Below are 17,878 nucleotides of genomic sequence, written 5' to 3'. Positions count from 1 at the left end.
TTCATCAGCACGGCTACCTCCTGCGGCAGCACGGCGAGCTCCTTCTGCAACACCGCGGGCTCCCTCTGCAGCACCGCGAGCTCTCTCTCTGCATCACCGCGAGCTCCCTCACCTTACGGCCCGTCCTGCACACCCTCTAGCCTCCCCCCCTCTAGCTAGGGGGGTGTTTATATAGGCCTTGGGAGGGGTGGGGAAAGGGGGCCTCCACACACGTGGAGGACCTCCTCATGCAAACTGACCTTCTCCTCATTGGCCATTCCTCCCCCACACTCCCTCTCCTCCAGCCATGCATCGGCTGGGGGAAGGGATAATAATTAAAAAAAATTTGCCTTGAATATTTAAAATTGCCCCTCCCAAGAGGGTGTTTTTGTGAGACTTGCGGTTTTGAACTCCCGGATTTGATTTACCAATGCGGAGGATCCCATTTCACGCGTGCAGGTCACACATTACACTGCCAATAATTTCAATGCAAGAGATATCCTTTGCACAAGGTTTACGTCGTGTGCGGGACGTCAATATTTACGGTACGCAGTTGCGGAAATATTACAACCAGGGATGTTTACAAGGATCCAACTGAGTATAGCTATATTGTTTGTCCAACTAGACTTCATCTCCCCTATTTGAGGGGTTGATATAAATATGTATATAATTAATCTATTACTATATTTCATAAGAAGAAACAAATCATTCTTAGCTCAATTTGAGAGAAGTTTGTGAATTATTCCTAGAAGGTGAACCTCCCTGCAAGACCGCACCTACTATAGTTAATTATTATCTTCAATTGACATCTATGTGTAAGCATGGTTGATTCATCCATCTTCTATATTTTGCTAAGTCCTCTAACATAGTGAGAGAATAGACACACTCTCTCTTTCTCTTTTGTATTGAATTATGAAAAGGGGATATGATTATGAAAAGGGGAAAGGTGAGTCTTTGAATAACTGTATGTGGCCCTCCCTCCCTCCCTCCCTCTCTTTCTCTCTCTATTTATTTCTCTCTTTCTAGAGAGAGAGATGAATTTGTTTTTTGATTAGACATATTAAATGAAATGATATTTTAATAGTTGAACATATGCATGCAATGTATATATACTCTAAAAACATCCACAAATGCGCATATACATAAAAAAAGAGTTGAATTTCTTTTTTCATTGAAGATTATAGGATGGGTTAACAGTTTTAATTGTTGAACATATTCATGCAATATATACATACTCTAAAACCATGCACAAATATACATAGACTTTAAAAAGATATGAATAATATATGTACATATACACATGCAAGCATGTACACAGTCGGGTAGTTTACTATAGGTATATCCTCTATATCACATGTGTTCAAGGCCTATTTATAAATATCCTTAATTGTACATTTTTTCTTAATAAAACATAACCCTTTCCTATTCAATATGTAAGTAAACCCTTCATATGGGACCCTTTTGTATGTAAAAGTGTGTAAAAATGGTATTTTGAAACTCCCTTACGTTGAACTCATGTAATACATACATACATTTAAAATTGACCTCCTTGAGTGTACACACTTGTGCAAACACATCCACACATGTGTGCATATATGCACGTGTGTGTGTGTGTGTGTGTGTGTGTGTGTGTGTGTGTGTGTGTGTGTGTGTGTGTGTGTGTGTGTGTGTGTGTGTGTGTGTGTGGAGACATGCTCATACACATGTAAATATATATGAGTGAGAGAATATATATATATATATATATATAGAGAGAGAGAGAGCAAAGGGAGAGATAATAGACACACACTTATAAAATATGCACATACAAACATGTGCACATGCACATGTATAGACACACACATCCACATATACACATACATACACATATATGCATACAATGCATGTACACACACACACACACACACACACGCAAGCATACAATGCATATAGACATGTGAAATGGAGACCTATCAACATACATCTATTCTCGAATGGCAAACAAGAGCAATGAGTCTTCCACTCACCTTCGTTAATGTGCTTTATCAATCTTGACCCACATTTGTTTAAGAGAAACTCTATAGAGATAAATACACGATTCGATCATAAGGCTTAGTGTATGTAGAGCAAAATATGACATAAATTTTTTTCTCCTTTTTGGATTAAAACAAGAAGTTGTAGGTGTGGAGTAACTATCTAAAATCCCCTTTCTACATAGGACCATGAGCTATGATTGGATATTCAATTGGTAGAAGATTTAGAATTATTTGTGGTAAGGTCCACAAAAACTAACTTCGTAGGTAATTGTAATACTTCACACTCCCCAAAAAGCATCATGGTTATTGTTGTCATGGTTGGTCTCAATGTGGGACTTGCTTGCGTACACAAGAGGGCAACATGAATGACACGCAAAAATTCTCCAGTAGACAAGGCATCACTTCTTATACGTTGGTCTACAAGCTCCAGCTACTATCGCCTTTGTTGGAACAATCTCCATGCCTACTAGTACAACAAGTTTCAACAAAGCAATTGGTTTAATAATATAATATACTATAGAAGGGAAGACTTAATTAATGGCCATTGTCCTTGTGTCTAAGCAAACCCTAATGAGAAGCTTTAGGTAAATGAATATCCCAATATATAATAGCTGATGAAGGAAGGCTGATGCATCCATCTCTTACCAAGTCAAGAACTCCTCCATTGAAGTTCCTCCTTCCGGTTGCGACCTCAAGGCTAACGACACCAAAGCTGAAGACATCAACCTTCTCACTGAGCTCCCCATGGGTAGCATATTCAAGGGCGAGATATCCTCTTTCATATGAAGAATAAAATGTAATTAATTAGTACACTACGGCATTATGCACATAATTCGACTTGCTACTCTATCTATGGTAAAGCTAGCATATATATGATAGGCACAAGCAATATATAATAATCATCCCCTCCCATCAATAATATTGTAGGAATTAATAAGTCATACACTTACAAGGTTCCGCCCACCGTTGTGTTGATATGTGACTTGTCTTCCGAGAGGAGCCTCGTGAGGACAAAATCCGCAATGACTGGGTTGAGACGGTCATCCAACAGAATGTTACTTAACTTAATATCTCGATGGATGATATGATCATGGCACTCCTCGTGAAGGTACGCCAACCCATGAGCCATGCCCAGAATGATTCCAAAACAAGTAGGCCAATCTAGCTTTGGTATACCCTCCTCCATCGAGTCCCCTACCGACAAGAAAAGAAACCCTTATCAATAGCACTACTTCACCACTTCTTATATCCTCATGCATGTGTGAGTAATAAGTGTCATCGTACCAAATAAAACCTTATCCACACTTTTGTTTGGGAGATATTCATAAACTAGGATTCTGTTAGAGCCTTCCGTGCATATCCCTAATAGCTTTATCAAGTTCTTGTGTTGCACATTGCTTATGATATTTACTTCATTCATGAACTCGTTCTTCCCTTGCGTGCTTGATGATGATAACTTCTTTACTGCAATTTGTTGTCCATTTGGGAAAGCTCCCTCCATCAACATTAGAGTTAATATCTTACTAGCCAAAAAAACATGTTGAGACTACTTTAAACATGTGACAATGAGGAGAAAAAAGATTCCTAGGTTTTGAAGTGAACCTCAACATTTCTCTTGGTCCAAGCCATTGCAACATAGATGATACAATAGACCACTCAAGTGCATATAAGCAATTTAGTCCCTAGACTATAGAATTAGGTAGTCCAAGTGAGTATATCTATGTAGGTTTTGTAGATAAGTATTTCTTAGCTCTTAGATATTGTAAGGTGATGAACCAAATCACAAACTTAGGAAGGTGGAAACAATCAAGGAACCATGGATGCCTTAGGTCTTGTCAAGAGATGAGCTAAATCTTTACTTAGGAAGGTGGTAGCAACCAAGTAACAATCTAAAGTAGATAGGGGATGTAACTCAATCCATGTATTTCTTACTAAAACAAAAGTGAGTGGAGCTAGTTATAAGTTTTTGAATGTTATAGAATGTTAGAATTCTGTTAATAGGCACTACATTAGCTATTCTACATAACCATATTGGATTATTAGATGGTATCATATGACAAGGAGCCAAGTTGTCCCTATAGTAGATTACTCTTAGACAACCTATGTGTACTCATCTCCTCACCCCACATACTATTTGTTTCCCCATATATCCAACTACACTCAAGTAAATGTTGGAAATTGTTTTGGAAGGCTACCACTTGGCAAAACTTGCCCATGCAAGGGGGAAAAAGGTTTTTGAATGGAGCCATCTTGATAATGCATATAGAACAATTTCAAGTGTTGATTTCAATCATGGTGTAATTAGTTGTCCTTTCAATGCACGTTTGCATATACACACACAATAAACACACCCATACTCAATGCAAGGCTAACCATAGGCCCATCTTTATTTACTAATTATACCTTAAGACTCTCTATTTATAATTTCATATGACGAATTGAATTGGTTATGGCATGGTTGGTTGTTCACATGGTATTCACCTTTATTATATAATGAAGCTACTATATCCTTTGAATCTATTTAAACTCACATTTTATTCAATGTTTTAAAATATTCTACAAGCATAAAGCTTGTACAACTAGATTGTATTACTCATTTATGCAAAAAAAAAGAAGTAGATCTCATGAAGCTTACTATGGTTTAATTAGATATTCTATTAAGGCAAGGTTAAATGGCTAGTAGTCAAGATATACCCAAGCTTTTATTTTAGGTCTTAATGACATGCCTTTTTGATTTTGCATGTAACAAGCTCAAATGTTTCCCTTTGCACAATTCACAAATTCTAATATTGACTTCAAGTTTCTACTACTTGCATATCTCCTTGATCTTGATCTTTTGTATGATATAATGACTCTTATACACATTCTAATTTTATTTATGTGTGAAAAGGTGTACATTAACTTAATATATGCAAAATAAGATGCTAAAAAAACCAAACCCAACTTTTATGAGGCCTTCAATCTTTTACAAAGCACATCAGCACTATGCCATTTAATGAGTTTTATACCTTTTGATGTTTGAAAATAATACCACGATTGTAGTAATCTCTATTTTGATATAGCTAGAATAAATAAAAATGAATCCATTTTCTACGAATTTGAAATAATTAGATATAATCATTATCTATTCAATAGTAGCGCATATTAGACTTTGAATTTGTTGTAATTTGATGTGTTCATCATGATGCCTTTATTTTCATGCTTATTTCAAAGGAATGTTGTCTCTCTATCAAGGCCTATTAAATGAAATGAGAATGCATGCGTGCGTGCGCATGCAAATATATATAAGTGTGTGTGTGGAGACATGCTCATACACATGTAAATATATATGAGTGAGAGTGTATATATATATATATATATATATATATATATATATATATAGAGAGAGAGAGAGAGAGAGAGAGAGAGCATAGGGAGAGATAATAGACACACACTTATAAAATATGCACATACAAACATGTGCACATGCACATGTATAGACACACACATCCACATATACACATACATACACATATATGCATACAATGCACACACACACACACACACACACACACACACACACACACACACACACACACACACACACACACACACACACACACACACACACACACACACACACACACACACACGCACGCATGCATACAATGCATATAGACATGCAAAATGGAGACTTATCAACATACATCTATTCTCCATTGGCAAACCTTTGCCCTAAACAAGAGCAATGAGCCTTCCACTCACCTTCGTTAATGTGCTTTATCAATCTTGACCCACATTAGTTTAAGAGAAACTTTATAGAGATAATTACACGATTTGATCATAAGGCTTAGTGTATGTAGAGCAAAACGTGACTTTCTTTTTTTTCCTTTTTGGATTAACACAAGAAGTTGTAGGTGTGGAGTAACTATCTAAAATCCCCTTTCTACATAGGATCATAAGCTATGATTGGATATTCCATTGGTAGAAGGTTTAGAATTATTTGTGGTATGGTCCACAAAAGGTGGCTTTGAAGGTAATTGTAACACTTCAGACTCCCCAGAAAGCATCATGGTTATTGTTGTCATGGTTGGTCTCAATGTGGGACTTGCTTGCGTACACAAGAGGGCAACATGAATGACACGCAAAAATTCTCCAACAGACAAGGCATCACTTCTTATACGTTGGTCTACAAGCTCCAGCTGTCGCCTTTGTTGGAACAATCTCCATGCCTACTAGTACAACAAGTTTCAACAAAGCAATTGGTTTAATAATATAATATACTGTAGAAGGGAAGACTTAATTAATGGCCATTGTGCTTGTTTCTAAGCAAAACCTAATCAGAAACATTAGGTAAATGAATATCCCAATATATAATAGCTAATGAAGGAAGGCTGATGCATCCATCTCTTACCAAGTCAAGAACTCCACCATTGAAGTTCCTCCTTCCAGTTGCGACCTCAAGGCTAACGACACCAAAGCTGAAGACATCAACCTTCTCACTGAGCTCCCCATGGATAGCATATTCAGGGGCGAGATATCCTCTTTCATATGAATAATAAAATGTAATTAATTAGTACACTAAGGCATTATATGCACATAATTCAACTTGCTACTTTATCTATGGTAAAGCTAGAATATATATGATAGGCACAAGCAATATCTAATAATCATCCCCTCCCATCAATAATATTGTAGGAATTAATAAGTCATACACTTACAAGGTTCCGGCCACCCTTGTGTTGATATGTGACTCATCTTCCGACAGGAGCCTCGCAAGGCCAAAATCCGCAATAACTGGGTTGAGACGGTCATCCAACAAAATGTTACTTAACTTAATATCTCGATGGATGATACGATCTTGGCACTCCTCGTGAAGGTACGCCAACCCACGAGCCATGCCCAGAATGATCCCAAAACAAGTAGGCCAATCTAGCTTCGGTATACCCTCCTCCATTGAGTCCCCTATCGACAAGAAAAGAAACCCTTATCAATAGCACTACTTCACCACTTCTTATATCCTAATGCATGTGTGAGTAATAAGTGTCATCGTACCAAATAAGACCTTATCCACACTTTTGTTTGGGAGATATTCATAAACTAGGATTCTGTTAGAGCCATCCGTGCATATCCCTAATAGCTTTATCAAGTTCTTGTGTTGCACATTGCTTATGATATTTACTTCATTCATGAACTCGTTCTTCCCTTGTGTGCTTGATGATGATAACTTCTTTACTGCAATTTGTTGTCCATTTGGTAAAGCTCCCTGCATCAACATTAGAGTTAATATCTTACTGGCCAAAAAAACATGTTGAGACTACTTTAAACATGTGACAATGAGGAGAAAAAAGATTCCTAGGTTTTGAAGTGAACCTCAACATTTCTCTTGGTCCAAGCCATTGCAACATAGATAATACAATAGACACTCAAGTGCATATAATCAATTTAGTCCCTAGACTATAGAATTAGGTAGTCCAAGTGAGTATATCTATGTAGGTTTTGTAGATAAGTATTTCTTAGCTCTTAGATATTGTAAGGTGATGAACCAAATCACAAACTTAGGAAGGTGGAAACAATCAAGGAACCATGGATGCCTTAGGTCTTGTCAATAGATGAGCTAAATCTTTACTTAGGAAGGTGGTAGCAACCAAGTAACCATCTAAAGTAGATAGGGAGTGTAACTCAATCCATGTATTTCTTACTAAAACAAAAGTGAGTGGAGCTAGTTATAAGGTTTCGAATGTTATAGAATGTCAGAATTCTATTAATAGGCACTACATTAGCTATTCTACATAACCATATTGGATTATTAGATGGTATCATATGACAAGGAGCCAAGTTGTCCCTATAGTAGATTACTCTTAGGCAACCTATGTGTACTCATCTCCTCACCCCACATACTATTTGTTCCCCCATATATACAACTACAATCAAGTAAATGTTGGAAATTGTTTTGGAAGGCTACCACTTGGCAAAACTTGCCCATGCAAGGGGGAAAAAGGTTTTTGAATGGAGCCATCTTGATAATGCACATAGAACAATTTCAAGTGTTGATTTCAATCATGGTTTAATTAGTTGTCGTTTCAATGCACGTTTGCATATACACACACAATAAACACACCCATACTCAATGCAAGGCTAAGCATAGGCCCATCTTTATTTACTAATTATACCTTAAGACTCTCTATTTATAATTTCGTATGACGAATTGAATTGGTTATGGCATGGTTGGTTGTTCACATGGTATTCACCTTTATTATATAATGAAGCTACTATATCCTTTGAATCTATTTGAACTCACATTTTATTCAATGTTTTAAAATATTCTACAAGCATAAAGCTTGTACAACTAGATTGTATTACTCATTTATCCCAAAAAAAAAGTAGATCTCATGAAGCTTACTATGGTTTAATTAGATATTCTATTAAGGCAAGGTTAAATGGCTAGTAGTCAAGATATACCCAAGCTTTTATTTTAGGTCTTAATGACATGCCTTTTTGATTTTGCATGTAACAAGCTCAAACGTTCCCCTTTGCACAATTCACAAAATCTAATATTGACTTCAAGTTTCTACTACTTGCATATCTCCTTGATCTTGATCTTTTATATGATATAATTACTCGTATACACATTCTAATTTTATTTATATGTAAAAGGTGTACATTAACTTAATATATGCAAAATAAGATGCTAAAAAAACCAAACCCAACTTTTATGAGGCCTTCAATCTTTTACAAAGCACATCAGTACTATGCCTTTTAATGAGTTTTATACCTTTTGATGTTTGAAAATAATACCACGATTGTAGTAATCTCTATTTTGATATAGCTAGAATAAATAAAAATGAATCCTTTTTCTAAGAATTTGAAATAATTAGATATAATCATTATCTATTCAATAGTAGCGCATATTAGACTTTGAATTTGTTGTAATCCAAGATTCTTTCTTTGTCTTCATCACATATCTAATTCATCCCACTTTGGTCAAATTGATGCACTTAAATTGGATTGTTCCTTCATCCCATAGATATATGCATTTTCTACTTCCTTTGTTATGCAGTAATTTGGCTAATGGATCAGCAAAACTATATTTAACAAATCAAGGAGTCATCTTCCCTCCTATTTTCATTCTCAAGCTAGCCACAAGCTTTTAATTAGAAAAGAGCACTACAACAAATTAAGAAGAAGCCCAAAGTATGTCACTCATTACTCAATGGAACTCAATTCCATATTTATGACTTTTTCTAAACCTTAATATGCATCCGTTCAAACTTTTCTTGAAGAAGTGTTGATAGTAACAACCTAGATATTTGAAAATCTTGCTAGGGTCTATTAGTTTAAACCCATAGTCCACCAGCCAATCAAATTCTTCCACCTCACAATTGATCAATGTGATTTTGGTTTTGTGAATGTGTACCACTAAGTTGAAGAGGATCACCAATTTCTCACATGGCTCCATTAGAGCCACTAAGAAATTCTTTTTTTCTCTCAGTGTATTTTTACCATCAATAGCACAAATATCTTCCCATTGAAAACTTGCTTATCTAGTAAATGCAAACCTTCCATAGCTCCTTCACTTACATTCTTCTCCAAAGTCCTTAGCAATGGATCACATCCATTAATACAAAACTCTACAAGTGTTACTAAATAAGGCCTCCAAGACTCAAAGAAATTGCTATTAAATGCCAAAATATCATAAGCAAAGTTAGAGCAATCACTTTCTATCATGTTGTCGTGCCGCTACGCGCACACCCTGTAAAAAAATCTAATATTTTGAACCATGGACACTAATACTAATGCCTAAAGTGGCATTGGCTTCAAAATATTAGAGTGTGGCTTCCTTCTAGATTTAGAGAGTCAATGCCACTTTAGGCATTAGTATTAGTGTCCATGTACTCATACTGAAGCTTTTATCGACATTTATTCTGATTACAAGGCATACATTTGGGAACAATTTCTTGCATATTCCTATCTTAAGTTTTCTTTATATCCCTCCATCTGTTGCACTCTATGCATTGAGCTCATGTACTAATTTCATCCTCTTGAACATGGACCTAGATAAGGTGTTTGACTAGATTATGTGGTCACATCTTGTCCACTCTTACAACCTTGGGCTTTGGGCCAATATTCAAGGAAATGGTTGCAACCCTACTTACTAATGCTAATGCTTGTATATCCTTAAATGGATATATTTCTTTCCCTTTTGCATCAAGAACATTGATAGGATAAGGGTGCCCATGGGGCCCCCCTCCTTTTTGCTATAGTCACTGATCCTCTTTTGAGAAAAGTGGATAAGAAAGTACATGATGGGGTGATTAGAGGCCTTTTGCTTCTAGGTGGATAGTCCTTTATGGTACTATTCTCCATAAATGACAACATATACATTGTGCAAGCTTATCGACAAATCAACAAAATCTCGAATGTATGTTTATCAAGAATTTGAAAACCTTTTTTCCTCTCTAGTTAGCAATTCTAAAACTAAAATCCTTATGCTTGGTTGGGGAGGTTACATACAATGGATGTCTTAGTTTAGTTTTCAAATCATTCAGCATGGCCAAGTGTCCCAGTACTTGGGTTGCCCAATGGGTGTGGGAATCACCCATTGGGCATGAAGTTTAATATGTTTTCTACTAGTGTAAAATATCCAACTGCCCTAACTAGGAGGTTGTTGATCTTGAGGAGTAGCTTAATGGATTCAACTATATTTGTTGTTACAATAATGCATTTCAATATAACCCAATGGGAAAAGGTTAAAGACTATTTAGGGTTTTTTTGTGGATGTTTGAGGAAAAGAAACTTGGCACTCTATTCCCTAGAATATAGTCACAAAATTGATTGGGATAACACATGCTTGGGCTTAACTAGTTTGGTCGATAATGCTACCTTTCTTAGTGTAGGCTTGCTAAAAGAGTTTAGAGAGACTAGCCTTGGATGTACATCATTAGGAGCCGAATTACTAGAGTGCATATTAAGTGAGGGGTTTGGCAACATATGACATGGGAAGATGTCGAGTATAGCTTGCTTCCCATCTCAATACCTCAATCTCAAGTGGCTCAAGCTTTGATCAAAGAATGGAGAGGCATCATTCAAGAACTTCAATGGATCGATTTGGATGGTAGGCAAAGGTACCCCTCCTTGGGGCTAAGTTTGTGGACCTTTCCATATGCCTATAATCCCCCCTTTTTACCTATTCTTCAAGAACCAAAATTTCGAAGAGTATACATACAAAAGGTTTACAAAGATGGGAAGATAGTATGGGATAAACCAAAGGATGACTTGATCATTATTGGCAAATTTCATGAAATTTTTGGTTCATCTAAAAAGGAAGTTTCTCAGTTACAAGAAGTTAAGGAAGAAAAAAGGAAATTGGACCTTAGACAAAATGCTAACTAATAAGCCTCTTATATGCTTTCTTGGAGATAGTAGAGGAATCATAATTGATTGCAAAGTTTCAATACAACAACTTTGGTGGTCTACAATGTGCATTACACTTCACGCAACTGAGACTTGAAAGAAGAGATTTTCTCACTTTCGAAATTCTCTTATGTTAAACCCGCATTGTCGTGCCGCTACCCACACATCGCGTAAAAAAATATAGAGTGTGACTTTCTTATTGATTTAGAGAGCCAATGCCATTTTAGACATTAGTGTTAGTGTCCATGGTTCAAAAAAAATAGTTTTTAGTCAATTTTTGATATTTTAGATATTATCTCTTGTAAAAATCCATAAAACTGTAGACAACTTTTAGATTAGGATGACATGTAAAAGAAAGCATGTAGCTTTTAGCCAATTTGAGAGGATTTTATGTAAAAAGAGAGATTGACGAAATCGCACGACTCACGATTGCTATTTTCAGGCAATTAACAACACTCTGAAGGGGGAGATGAAGAATGAGTGATCTGGCAGAATTCTGGCCAGGTGTAATAGTATTTTACCCCCCTTTCGGAGCCAATGGAAGCATCATATTGGTGATCTAAGCAGCATAGAGGAATGTATTATTTTATACACATTTTTATCTATTAGAGTTATATCTTCTCATAATGCTGAAAGAAACCAACAGGCTTCATCTCTGTTAGTATTCTTCTACATTTTCTAATTCTTTTTGGGAGTATTCTTCTACGCCTTCAATTTCTTCAAACCCCTTCTCTTCTGTCTACTCCTCTCTCTGAATCTACCTTTACCTTGCTATCCCTTACCCCCGTGGTGGCCTTTTGACACCAAACACTCCTACAACGTGTTAAGGAAAGTTTATGCTATCATCAAAGGTGAATTTCTAAAGATATTTGGGCTAATTTGGACTGACATCTTTAGTCATATTCAGAGAATTAGCTACATCATTGTTCTTTTAATTCATTTCTTACTCTACAGAAGACATCTTGTCAAAATATGCAAGTATTATGTGTCCTTATGGCAAGGCACTGTTTGTAGATCATTCATAGATGCTTTGAGTTGAATTAAGAGGAGCTTTTTCTCTTATTTCTTGGCTGTGGTAACCTATCCTTATCAGGAACTCAATTTGAAGCTCTCTTGAATCAAGTCTCTTTGCCCTACAATCCTTGTAATTGACTCATAAGCTTTTGTCCCTAACAATCTACATTGAATGTAATCATGCAAAGTTAATCCATGCTATGGTATCATGTATGAATGTTGGGATGCAGAGTTGTTTATGATACATTACAGCATATTGTACTTGATTTTATAATTTGTGATTTCTCTTACAATCAAGAAAACAAGCTTGATTTGAGTAAGAACTTATGAGATAATACTCTTGTGATCTTTGCTAAGAACATGCAATTGGATGCTCTATCAACATCTTCAAGAACTTGGCTTGAAACCTTCAACCCTTCTCTTATCTCTACCATCTCCGAAGTCTAAGCTCTTGAACCCCCATACATTCTTCTCTCTCAAACCCCTGTGATTGACCGTGAAGTACCTCTTGAACCTTCAAACATTCAATGTAATCTACTTATCTCTTGAAGACACATCTCCATCTATCTTGTCCAGTTTTCTTGCCAAACCCTTGTGGTGACCTTCAACCCTATGTGCTGCTACGACAATGTTATATATACATATATTTATGAATGATCCCCCCCCCCCCCTCTAGAGCTCTCACTCAGAAGTGTCAAAGCTCCCTAACTTAATTTTATGCTTTGAAGAGTGCTACCCGCAAACTACCCACATGTGATAAGCTAGCAGTAGAATTTTGATGTCTCATTTATGTCCTATCTATGGCAAGAAAAAGGAGTGTGTTTATCGTATTTTTTGGGAGTGCCCTAAAATCTAGCCAATATGGAAGTAGGTTAGAAGATTACTTGAGAAAGCGAAGTTTAATAGCTCCTTGAATGCAAATGTCACATTTCACATTGCTTGGTGACCCTAGAACCTTTGATGAGGAAACCATTAGACTCATCCACCTACTGAGAGGTGCTAATGATCAAGTTCCTTTGGAGTCATAGAAATGCACTAATCTTTGAAAATAAAAGATTGCATGATCCTATAAAGTTATGTATAAGAAGGTACTCCAAGCTTAGCTTTTCGGCCTTATGGTAAAAGCGTCAATGTAAGATGCTTTTTTTAAATTTTGATACTATATGACCACATTACAAAAAACTTTTTTTTATGGGTTCTCGAGAATCATGAGAACATATTTGAAGTTTCCTCTCAGTTTCCTCCAATATTCACAAAAGATAGAGCTAGTATAAAAACTTTCAAGCTTGGCAATTTGGAAGTTTTTTAGATTTTGTCTTTTGTTAATGTTATGATCCAAGTCACCTAGATCCTAAAATGCAAAAAATTCTCCCAAAGATCTCTAAATTTTTTGAAAATTTAGCAATTTACATGATATTAAGCCTTGTGTGGTGAACATTGGTTTCCTTAGTTCCATCTATGTTGGTGATATGGAACAATGAGACATTTTTTAAGTTTTCTCAAATCATTTAAAAGTAACTAACCAATACCTAAAGTCACTTAAGCATTCTAATCAAGGTTTTTTAACACAAATAAATTTAGTAGATTCTAGAATTAGCATGCCTTTTAGTAAAATAGTAGATATGTTGTTGTAGAGAGTTATATCTCGATTATACCTTGTAGACAGGGCCATATCCGCCCTCTCCGAGCTTATTGTCGAGATGAAAGCCCCTAGTCGCGATTTCAAGTTGATTCAAAGAGAAGACCATGACCTTGGGCCGAAGGAAATCGCCATATGTATCTGTGTCCAAAGCCGACTATTTATTTTTAATATTAGCTTTTGATTTATTAAATGATTGGGCATTTGAGGAGATGAAATTTACTAACCCATTTTAATGCTCGAGTAACTCTTGCGTCGGTAACAAAGCACCACAACAACTAAGGATGCAGCCAGGATAAGGGAGCCGACAACCCCAGCTAGAATGGATGCGATTTTGCGGCCTATATAGAAATGAGCAACAATAGTTCATCCAACATTTATGGTAAAGGGAGCAAGTAATTTGATATGCACATGGGCATAATGCTTGGGAAAGGCAAACGTTCTCCCCAATAGGTGAAAAACCTTTTGTTGAAAGTATGGAGGTAAGATAGGAGTATTTGAATGTTTTTTTAATACTAAAATCCTTCAAATTTCGAAGGCTTCCTCACATCTTAATTTTAGTATTACATGTAAATATTCAAATCTAGGTTCGATTGAGCAGCGCTGGCAATGGCACACACCTTGTGGTTTGCCTCCACTCGACGTCGTCGTGGAAGGCGAATCGTAATAAGGGCTCGGGGCAGGAGTGGAGACTGTACTGGGGGTGAAGAATGCGTAAGGCTCGTAACGGAAGTAGCAGCTAGTGTAGTGAGCCTGCTCGCCGAGGGTGGAGTCACAGTGGACGCGGTAGGACTTCTGGCTGAGGCAGGAGGCGCACTGGGTCTGGTTGAGGTAGCCGAGGCACTGCGCCAGGGCCCACTCCCCGCTGTCGTTGGCGGAGGCGTAGCCGCCCTCGGCGGGGGCCCTGCCGATCACGTCCTCCATCAGCGTCTGGATGGCCTGCAGGGCCACGGGATCGCTGGTCTTGGCGTAGCAGAAGCCGGTCACCCAGCTGAAGTCCGGCGGCAACGCCGTGTAAAAGTCGGAGGTGTTGTCGTAGCGCACAAAGCAGGGGTCGAGCTGAATGCGCGCCCCGACCGACGACGGGCATCCGGCCTGCAGCGACGCCGTGGCCTCCCTCACGCATTCCTGGCATGACCCCTGATTATCGCCATTGATGGTTTGGTCCCCCCGGCACTGGAACAAAGCGAACGCCGCCCCGCCGCCGTTAACGTCGTCCCCTGCAGACGCTGTGCTGTACCGCGTTGTCCCGGCCAACGCCGTCAGCCTCTCCAGCGCCGCGTCCAGGTTTGTCTTGAATGCGCTGCTATTGAGCGCTGTTGCGGAAGTCGTATTGCGGAGGCAGTTCAGGTAAACCTGAGCTGTCGCCGTTAGCTGAGGCTGCAGCTGATGCAGGATCAGAAAGGGGCAGATCACCATGACCAGCTGGAGAATATGTGTTTTCTGCAGCCCAATCGGCCACTCCATCCCCTTCCCAAACCTGCGCTAACTACAGAAATCAAGGTTGAAACCTTCAGTTGGAGCTCAAAATGGCTAGCCTGCAGTCTAAAGATCTACCATGGCTGGTCACATTTGTGGTTGAATACATTTGTGGTTGAAAGTCTAAAGACCTGCACTCCATTCAACCGCCTTTGAGACGGCTGCTTAAACATTACGGCGGTGGATTTCTGAAAGTCTAAAGATCTACCATGCCTGGTCACATTTGTGGTTGAACGGCAAGGGCAAATACCTTTTACGCTTTAAGTTTTGGTACTCTTTCTGTTGAGTCAAATTTCGCCCATTCATAATCCCTCTCCTTTTTTCTTCAAAAGTAACTATCACGCGTCTTCCTCCATTCAAACATTTAATATTGGCGAATAGTTCAAACTTGGTACTCGTTAAATGTAACTATCACGCGTCTTCCTCCAATGCTTCACCCTAAGGTTCAAAGCACCAAGGTCTAATATTAGTGCTTCACACTAATATGAGATTATAGATATATATATATATATATATATATATATATATATATCTATATATATATATATATATCTATCTATCTATCTATCTTTTTGCATACCAAACCTCCCCTTTTATGCCACATATGATTGGGGATTTTCTCATTGGTTTGAGATTCTCAAACCAAACTTTTAAATAATATATAGAATAGATTTGGCATATTATGTTGGAGCACATATAGGCTCTTAAGAGCACTTGTCTTCACATTATTTCTTCAACCTAAAACTCTTGGAAAAAAAAAAACACACACACACACACATGTTCAAAAGTGAATAAGTAATACTTTGTTGGGCAATATCAAGCCCACATGATTGGTTGGAATGCAAACTCTACGTGGAACTAATGCAAAATGACTAAATATATGAAATTTTAGAGCTTCCATTTACTCAAATCCTTGGATATCATTTTGGTGTCTCTTCTCCTATCCACTAGTTATTGACCATAGACCTTTCTTCATGTATATTAGTTTTATCCTTGTTTGCCATGTGTGGAAGCGCGTTCCTTTGAAGCAACATGGTGATGAATCATTGCCCATACATACTAGATGACAGGAGCAAGAACAAATCTTTGGAATCAGATCAACACAAAATTTGAACCCAATTGTGTTAAGAGATACAACTAGAAGTAGTGTTAAAAGACACTATGCTTTGATGATTGATATTGAATCCTCCCCTTCTTGCTGATTTGATATGTAATTCTTGCTGGAACTTTAGTGGTACAATAGATAAGAGTGGCACTGGGTTGGTTGAGTTGAGAAGACTGAGAAAATAGAGTGATTTACGAGCTTTGGTGAAGGTGGCTATGGCTACCCACTTTAGGGTTTACACAAGCAACTAGATTTTTTCTTGTAGTAGAAGGTATAGTAGATTGTTTGATGAACCCTCTAGTGAGGAGAGAGCTCACATAATGGGATTCAAATGTCCTATACTCACAAGATTGATCGCAACGTGTCTGAGCAGTATGTATTGTATGACTAGCAGGTGACCAAATCTGGACAGTGAGCTGAAGCACGCACAATGCTAGAGCAGATAGGCATCAATGCCTGAGTGTGAGGTGCCAGCCTAAAGCGTTAGGAGCAAAGGAAGAGTCCTTCATTCACTTCGCTAGAAAATACTTACTAGAAAGATGGAAGTACAAAGTACAATGGCATTGCATTCAAATGATTGTTAAGTACACTCTTTTATAGTAACTTATAGGATGGTACCACTTTCCTCCACATTGTGCTTATGGGATAAAGACAAATCTTCCTACATTGAGTTGCATGTTCCTTGCCTATTTGTTCCATACAAAGAGGCACATATGGATATGATTACATAATTCTCAATAGATAGATGATTAGTTGTCTCTGGTTGCAATTCAATCCATAGTGATGCCTAGCTTTTGAAATTTGAGATCTTCATATATTCAGTACTTCTAATGGTTTGCAACCATGTTTGAGGTGTGCCAAACCTTTGTCATCAATGCCATGGAAACTAAGCTTAGAGATTCCAAGTGCTGAGAGGTGCAATCCACCTATGTGATGGGATTGCAATTCTAGACACTATTGCCTGCATTTCAAATGTGTTCCAAAACTATCACTTGCATTTTAGATCTCTGATTGATGGGATTATCTATCCATGTAAAGGACCTATTTGTTGACTTTCATGGGACTAGTTTTGAATGTGGCCATGATGGTGTTTCCTAGTTGCCTATATTTTCATCTATTCTAGACACTACTAGCTGCATTTCAAACCTCTCACTGATGAGATTATCTGTTTAGATAAAGGACTTGCTGCTGGCATTGATGGGACTAGTTTTGAATGTGACAATGATGATATTTCCTAGTTGTATGCACTATGAG

The 17,878-nt window shown here is 37.7% G+C and overlaps 1 protein-coding gene and 1 pseudogene across 1 annotated transcript; both read right to left on the bottom strand.

Moving 5' to 3' along the window:
• Window positions 1-2,199: 2,199 nt before the first annotated feature.
• On the bottom strand, window positions 2,200-3,495 carry LOC148015431 (cold-responsive protein kinase 1-like; annotated as a pseudogene).
• Window positions 3,496-5,741: 2,246 nt separating this feature from the next.
• Window positions 5,742-15,733, bottom strand: LOC148015430 (cysteine-rich receptor-like protein kinase 15). The gene is made up of 7 exons (XM_087665635.1): window positions 14,661-15,733; window positions 14,268-14,381; window positions 14,057-14,181; window positions 7,029-7,239; window positions 6,695-6,938; window positions 6,388-6,517; window positions 5,742-6,205 (listed from the first exon to the last, which is right to left on the bottom strand). Exons 1-7 carry the CDS (start codon window positions 15,505-15,507, stop codon window positions 5,930-5,932), a joined length of 1,947 nt encoding a protein of 648 aa, XP_087521761.1. The 5' UTR covers window positions 15,508-15,733; the 3' UTR covers window positions 5,742-5,929.
• Between the last annotated feature and the right edge of the window lie 2,145 nt (window positions 15,734-17,878).

The sequence above is a fragment of the Lygodium microphyllum genome, chromosome 24 (genome assembly GCF_053477565.2).
Source record: "Lygodium microphyllum isolate KBCC chromosome 24, Lygodium_microphyllum_v1.1.10, whole genome shotgun sequence".
NCBI lineage: Eukaryota > Viridiplantae > Streptophyta > Polypodiopsida > Schizaeales > Lygodiaceae > Lygodium > Lygodium microphyllum.
The sequence above is the reverse complement of the archived record's forward strand: the minus strand, read 5'-3'. Positions and strand labels throughout refer to the sequence as shown.